Source organism: Grammomys surdaster, unplaced genomic scaffold (assembly GCF_004785775.1).
Source record: "Grammomys surdaster isolate TR1022 unplaced genomic scaffold, NIH_TR_1.0 125430, whole genome shotgun sequence".
Taxonomy (NCBI): Eukaryota; Metazoa; Chordata; class Mammalia; order Rodentia; family Muridae; genus Grammomys; species Grammomys surdaster.
In genome coordinates, this window is record NW_021620297.1 from 107,194 (window position 1) to 114,883 (window position 7,690).

Consider the following 7,690-nt stretch of genomic DNA (forward strand, 5'->3'; position numbering starts at 1 on the left):
AGTGTATGTGAGTGTGATATGAGTGTATGTGAGTGTGTGTGTGAGTGCAAGAGTTAGAGGACAGCTTGCAGAAGTTAGTCCCTACCTTGTTTTTGCTGCCCTGCTGCCTCTCCTCCCCACAGAGGAGTGGTGCGATTACAGACGGGTACCACTGCATCCAACTTCTCACGTTAACTGTGCGGATTAAACCCAGGCCACCGGGCTTCTGCAGCAAGAGCTTTTACACACTGAGCCGTCTTTGCTTTCCGCACCCCCACACACTCCTTTAGCTTCACGGTTTCTTTCTTTTACCCGCACAAATCCACACCTCAGTGATTTTTAAATTTCAGTTATTATAATTTTCCTTTCCAAACTTAAAAAAAAATACTTGATTGGCAATTGTGTAGTTATTACATTTTTTTTTTTAAAAAAAGTCAAATTCTCTTGTAAAACAGGCTGACCTTGACCTGGACATGTAGCCAAGGATGACCTTGACATACTGACCCTCCTACTTCCTCCTCCTGAGAGCTGGGCTGACAGCTGTGCACAAGCGTATGCTTTCCCATGGGGTTCTTTTTACTGTTACCTCTTTATCAATATTCTCCACTCAGCCCAGCATGGTGGCACATGCCTTTAATCCTGGCACTTAGGAGACAAGGCAGGAAGACCTCTTTTAATTTGAGACCAGCCTGGTCTACATATTGAGTTCCAGGGCACTGAGACCCTGTCTCAGAACACATACCCACGTACACTCACACTCACGCATGCATGCACAGCGTAATAATAATAATAATAATAAATAATAATAATAAATGATGACAGTGGTGATGATGGTAGATTCTCTGATGGATGTTCCATGAGCAGCGGTCTGTCTTTTAATTCTTTTGACACTTTCTTTGTTCTCTTGTTTCTTCTCTGTCCTTTGAATGTATTCACGAGAGTTGCTCTGAAAGACGCGTGCTTCTGGGAATGGTGGTTTACATCAGTACCCCTCCTGCTTTGGAGGTTGCAGCAGGAAGATCAACTGCAAGTTTGGGGCTAGCCTGGGTTACATAACTAGTTGAAGACTAAGTCTGGGCAACATGATCTTATCTCAAAAGTCCAACAATCCTCCCCCACCAAATTAATGAAAATAAGCATAACCGGGGCGTGTCAGCACACAACGGTCACCCTGTCACATGGGAGGGGGAACAGGACAAGGAGTTCTAGATCAATCTAGATTATCCTTCACAGAATGGCTAAGTCAGGACACACATGGGCATAGGACGAGGAGGAGGAGAACTTCCCAGAGAGCATGCCTGAGAGAAAAAGGGACAGATGATCTGTGGATGGATTAATGAATGAATGAGTGAGTGAGTGAATGAATGAATGAATGAACAGATGAATAAGCAAGCCAAGAATGGCATCCCATAGAATCTGATGGATGGATTAATGAATGAGTGTGTGAGTGAATGAATGAATGAATGAATGAACAGATGAATAAGCAAGCCAAGAGTGGCATCCCGTAGGATCTGATGGATGGAGTAATGAATGAGTGAATGAGTGAACGAATGAATGAATGAATGAATGAATGAATGAATGAACAGATGAATAAGCAAGCACAAGAGTGGTATCCCAGACTATCTTAACCACCTCCAGGAATCCAGCTGGAGGGAGAGGAGGAGGAGCCAGAGGAAGAGAGCACTCTGGGCAGCCGCTTCATGAGCCTGTTGGAGAAAGTGCGGCTGGTGAAGAAGAAAGAGGAGGAGCCTGAGGAGGAGCCGGCAGCTGAGGAACACAAGCCTCGTGAGGACTGGGGCACCGGGGCGTCGAGACGGGGCGCTGGGGGTGGGGCACCGGGGCGGGGCGTCGAGACGGGGCGCTGGGGTGGGGCACGGGGGTGGGGCAGACAGCTCGACGCTCTCTGCGGCGTGCTCTTGTGAGGGAGCAGTAGACAAACGGGAACAGGAAGGCAAGAGTCGGGATTGGGATTGACGGTGGTGCTCGGAGAGGGGCTGCGGCTGACTGGGTGGCCCTGTGACCCACCATCCCGGGATGGTGACAACTCCAGGACCGTGGTGGATTCTGTGCCCGTGTGGTCCTTGTTTTCAGTTTCTCTCATACTGAGATGATTTCCACGGGAGGAATTAGAAAGGCGTGGTCAGTGTTGGGGGGTCACAAACCGTGTATTAGCCACACCCTAGACAGAGTCTCTAATGTTCGCAGAAGTTTGATCCTGTAACTTTTTTTGTTTTGTTTTGAGTTTTTAGTTTTCTTTTTTGGGGGGAGTGGGATTTGGATTTGGGGAGGGTTGGGATTTTTGTTTTACTTTTTGTTGTTTGGTTTTGGGTTTTTTTGGGGGGGTGTTTGTTTTGTTTTGAGAGGTCCCATTATGTAGGCCTGAGATTTGCTATGTAAATTAGGGTGGCCTCAAACTCACAGAAATCCTCCTGCCTCTGCCTCCTGAGTGCTGGGATTAACGATGGCCTGCCTATTTTTAGAATGTGTGTGTGTGTGTGTGTGTGTGGTGACTATAGACAGCTGCAGAAGCCAGGGGAAGGAGGGACAAAGGGACGAAGAGATTGACTCTTGGGACAATAGAAAATTTATTTGAATCCATGTGCTTGTGGCAGGTGGAAGACAGGGCAGGTGGTGACAAAGAAGCATTCCCCCTCCCCTCCTTGGGTTCATAGACGCAACCTAGTGTCCCAACCTTTCCTCAGAGTCCTTGCAGGAGCTGGTGTCCCACACAGTGGTGCGCTGGGCCCAGGAGGACTTCGTTCAGAGCCCGGAGCTGGTCCGTGCCATGTTCAGCCTCCTGCACCGGCAGTACGACGGACTCGGCGAGCTGCTACGTGCCCTGCCCCGGGCCTACACCATCTCTCTGTCCTCGGTGGAGGACACCATGAGCCTGCTGGAGTGCCTGGGCCAGATACGCTCACTGCTTATTGTGCAGATGGGTCCCCAAGAGGAGAACCTCATGATTCAGAGCATTGGGTGAGAGACCGTCCCTGGCCTGGCTGCCCTGCTCAGGTGCTGTGCTGCCCTTCCTTCCCATGGCATCTCATGCCTGTCATCTTAGCACTCAGGAAGCTGAGGCAGGAGGAGCTTGAGTTCCAGGCCATCGTGGGCTACAAAGGAAGTTTTAGACTAGCCTGGGATACATAGTGAGACACTGTCTCAGAATAATAATAAATATTACTAATTGGGCTGGTGAAATGGTTCAGCGGGTAAAGGTGACTGCTGCCAAGCCTGAAGACCTGAGTTCTATCCCCAGGTGGAAGGAGAGAAGCAACTCCAGTAAATTTTCTGTGGGATGCATGTATCTCCCCCATATACACCCAAACAAAGAAACAAATAAATACTAAAGTGAGGAAGCACTGGAGAGATTGGTTCAGTGGTTAAAAGCGCTCGCTGTTCTTCCAGAGGACCAGGGTTCGATTCCCAACACCCACATCAGGCAGCTCACAACTGCCCATGATGCTAGCCCCTCCGTGTACATGGTATACATAAACTCATATAGCTGCACATATATACACATGAATTAAAATAATTTTAAAAAATTGTTTTAAATAATGTTAAATCATGACAGGATTGAGCATTGTGTCGAATGCGGTTCAGTCGTGTAAGCTTGCACTGTATGCCGGCCCTCACTAGACATTTGGAAATGCTGTGGGCAGCGTGGCAAACATCTCTTCCTTAGGCGAGCCTACCTTGGATCCAGACCTCACTCTCTGTGTCTGTGATTTCCCATTATTATAATTCCTGCCTCGCAGAGTGGATGTAAGGATGAGTCTTCAAAGACCTAGGTGAGGTGGTAGCTCATACCTGTCATCTCCGCACTTGGAAGCCCAGAAAGGGAGGATGACTGTGAATTCTAAGCCACCCTGGGCTACATAGTTTCAGGCTAGCCTGAGGTACCAGAGTGAGACCTTCTCCTGAAACCTAACTGAAACAAAACAAACAAACAAAAAAGAATGGATGAATTTAGATCTGCAAAAGACGCATAGAGAAGGCAGACTGTTATCACCATGGTGACCGTGAATCTCCCGGGATGTGCACCCCACCCCCAGGCTGCGCTTATCCCACACATTCTGTCTGTTTCCAGAAACATCATGAATAACAAAGTCTTCTACCAACACCCAAACCTGATGAGAGCGCTGGGTATGCATGAAACTGTCATGGAGGTCATGGTGAACGTCCTTGGGGGCGGAGAGTCAAAGGTGAGGGGCCCGGATGGGCGTGTCCGCTCAGGGAGTGGGACACAGAATGCAGGCACTCACCACTGGCCCTCCCTGTCTACTCCCCGCAGGAGATCCGCTTCCCCAAGATGGTGACCAGCTGCTGCCGCTTCCTCTGCTACTTCTGCCGAATCAGCCGGCAGAACCAGCGCTCCATGTTTGACCACCTGAGCTACCTGCTGGAGAACAGTGGCATTGGCCTGGGTGAGATATCTCAGGGTCTGGACAGTTATCCTCAGCTGCATAACAAGTTTGAGGCCAGCCTGAGCTACATGAGACTCTGTCTCCAAAACAGCACAAAACCAAAAAAAACTAGGACACAGTGGCTCAGACAACCTTGACTGACTCACAGGTCACAGAGCAGCCAAGGATAAAGGTCAGTCTCAGATATCATCAACCCAGAGCCCCGAGAGCTGGGATTCGGAAAGCACAGACCAGTAGAGGTCTTAGCTCATTCTGAAAAGGGGGTGGTCATGAAGGGCTTCCCAGAGGAGGAGGCACCATTGAGAGTTGGGAGTGGCTCAGTGCTTAAGAGTGCTTATGGTTCTATCAGAAGGATCAGAGTTTAGATCCCAGCATCCACTTTATGTGACTCACAGCCACCTCCAGCTCTAAAGGATCTGGTGCCCTCTTCTGGCTTCCATGTTCACACACACACACACACACACACACACAAGAGTGTGGAGTGTGGAGGCTGGAGAGATGGCTCAGTGGTTAGGAGAGCACTGACTACAGTTCCAGAGGTCCTGAGTTCAGCCGGGCAGTGGTGGCACACGCCTTTAATCCCAGCACTTGGGAGGCAGAGGCAGGCGGATTTCTGAGTTCCAGGCCAGCCTGGTCTACAGAGTGAGTTCCAGGACAGCCAGGGCTATCCAGAGAAACCCTGTCTTGAAAAAAAATAAAAACAAAACAAAACAAACAAACAAACAAACAAAAAGATGTCAGAGGTCCTGAGTTTAATTCCCAGCAACCACATGGTGGCTCACAACCATCTGTAATGGGATCTGATGCCCTCTTCTGGTGTGTCTGAAGGCAGTGTATTCACATATATAAAATAAACAAAAGAAAGAAAGGAAGGAAGGAAGGAAGGAAGGAAGGAAGGAAGGAAGGAAGGAAGGAAAAGAGTGGGGAAGTCTAACCACTCTTTGTCCCCACAGGCATGCAGGGCTCCACGCCCCTGGATGTAGCAGCTGCCTCTGTCATTGACAATAACGAACTGGCCTTGGCACTACAAGAGCAAGACCTGGAAAAGGTGTGGCTGGAGGGGCCACAACTGTGCCCAGCTTTGTGGGCACATGCTGGCTTTGAGCAGTCTGTTCAGACTGGTGCTGGCCGTCCCAGGGCCCAGTCAAAAGAGGGCTGACCCTGCAAGGAGCAGCCAGCAGCCAGTGGCTCCTTTACTCTGTAGAAGAGGGGCTGGGAGCAGGTCTATGGGCTACACTCCCCAGCAGGGTGGCCTTGGTTGTCATGGAGGAGTAGGGCTACAGGGTCTTTGGAGTTCAGCCACTAGTCAGTGGTTCCACTCCTTGTTGAGTAGCCCTGGGAAAAAGACAGCTTCTTCTGAGCTCTGTCACTTAATCTGTTCAGGGAATATGTAATCATGATGTGTAAGCATTTATAAGCCAGGCCTGGTGGCTCGTGCTGTCAATTCCAGCACTCTGAAGCAGAGACAGGCAGGAGTCTGTGAGTCTGAAGCCAGCCTGATATTCTTAGTGAGTTCCTGCAAGCCTCTATAGAAAGACCTTGTTAAAAACAAAACAAAACAAACAAACAAACAAAAAAAAAAACAAAGAAAGGCTGGTTAAAGAAAGCCCCAGTGAGAAAGTGACATTTGAATAAAACTCAGATGATCTGAGCAGCTAGATAGACCTCAGGGGTGGAGTCCAGAGGCCTCGGAGCAGCAGAGTGCCCGTGATGACTGGGACAGAAGCCAAGGGGGCTGAGCGGCGAGAGGTGACATCATGGAGGTCATGTGAGGTCCTGTGGGACATGGCAAGGATGCTGGGTTTTATCACAAGTGAGACAGAACTGGTGTTGGGCAGGGCAGGGCCGACCAGGCTCATGTTCATGAGGTGGGTTGTGGGGTAGTTAAGGATGTTCAGGATGAGATTGGGGTGGCTCGCTGCGGATCTGCAGGTGCCTGCAGCCGAGGAGCTCCGGAAGCAGGCCCAAATATCGGGGAGGAGAGTGGTCTGAACTCTGCTTTTTCATTGCAGGTTGTTTCGTACCTGGCAGGGTGTGGCTTACAAAGCTGCCCCATGCTCCTGGCCAAAGGCTACCCTGACATTGGATGGAATCCCTGTGGGGGCGAACGCTACCTGGACTTCCTGCGCTTTGCCGTCTTTGTCAACGGTGAGGCAGGGTGGGACACGTGGGGTCACTGGTTAAAGCTTTCCTCTGGTGACATTCATTCCCTGAGCCAAAGACCTCCCCTGGGGTGGGATCCCTTTAAGAGGGCTTGCAGGTCAACAGGGACCTGACATTACCCTTGAGTGTGTTGGGTTCTGGGGTTGCGTGGGGGTTCCTCAAGAGCTCTCCTGACCTTCCTGGCTGCCAGGTGAAAGCGTGGAAGAAAACGCTAATGTGGTCGTGCGGCTGTTGATCCGAAAGCCCGAGTGCTTTGGACCTGCCCTGCGGGGTGAGGGTGGCTCAGGGCTGCTGGCTGCCATTGAAGAGGCCATCCGAATCTCCGAGGACCCTGCACGGGATGGGCCGGGTGTCCGCAGGGACCGGCGACGTGAGCAGTGAGTCCCCATCCCCTTCCCAGGATGGTAGCTACCATTATCATGTCCCTGGATTCTTCCCACCACCTTCTCCTCTACAGCTTTGGTGAGGAGCCCCCTGAAGAAAACCGGGTACACCTGGGACACGCCATCATGTCCTTCTATGCTGCCTTGATTGACCTGCTGGGACGCTGTGCACCTGAGATGCATGTAAGCCCTGGGAGGGCAAGGTGGGGTGGGAGAGGGCTGGGCGTTCATGGCCAGCCTTCAACCTCAGCATTCAGGCACTGGGCAGCGTTCATGTAACTCACTTGGGTGTGGTCCTGGGCTGTGATGCTGGGCACACACTCATGACCAAGATACCCTCAGGTCCCAACCCCATGGACCCTGCAAGGAGAGTTGAGCCAGGAACGGTGGCACGCTGCAGCCTGCCACACACACCTATAATCACAGCACTGTAGAGGCAGGGAGTACTGAGAGTCTGAGGCCAGCCTGAGTTACATGACAAGACCCTATCTCGTAGCTGCTTGCGGTGGGCTTGTAGTCCCACAACTTGGAAGATAAAAGCAGGAGGATCAGAAAAGTTCAGTGCTGTTACAGAAGTTCAGTCTGTTACAGCCTGTCAGTGGTGGCACACGCTTTTAATCCCAGCACTTGGGAGGCAGAGGCAGGTTGATTTCTGAGTTCGAGGCCAGCCTGGTCTACAGAGTGAGTTCCAGGACAGCCAGGGCTACACAGAGAAACCCTGTCTCGAAAAACCAAAGAAGA

The 7,690-nt window shown here is 50.9% G+C and overlaps 1 protein-coding gene across 2 annotated transcripts in view; it reads left to right on the forward strand.

Moving 5' to 3' along the window:
- Ryr1 (ryanodine receptor 1) overlaps positions 1–7,690 on the forward strand; it is a 129,374-nt gene that overhangs the window by 48,000 nt on the left and 73,684 nt on the right. For both annotated transcript variants that reach the window (XM_028786244.1, XM_028786245.1), the window contains exons 38-45: positions 1,618–1,764; positions 2,682–2,955; positions 4,067–4,181; positions 4,271–4,403; positions 5,357–5,451; positions 6,416–6,551; positions 6,757–6,943; positions 7,024–7,132. In XM_028786244.1, coding sequence (XP_028642077.1) covers positions 1,618–1,764; positions 2,682–2,955; positions 4,067–4,181; positions 4,271–4,403; positions 5,357–5,451; positions 6,416–6,551; positions 6,757–6,943; positions 7,024–7,132 — 1,196 coding nt within the window. The remainder of the gene's footprint in view (positions 1–1,617; positions 1,765–2,681; positions 2,956–4,066; positions 4,182–4,270; positions 4,404–5,356; positions 5,452–6,415; positions 6,552–6,756; positions 6,944–7,023; positions 7,133–7,690) is intronic.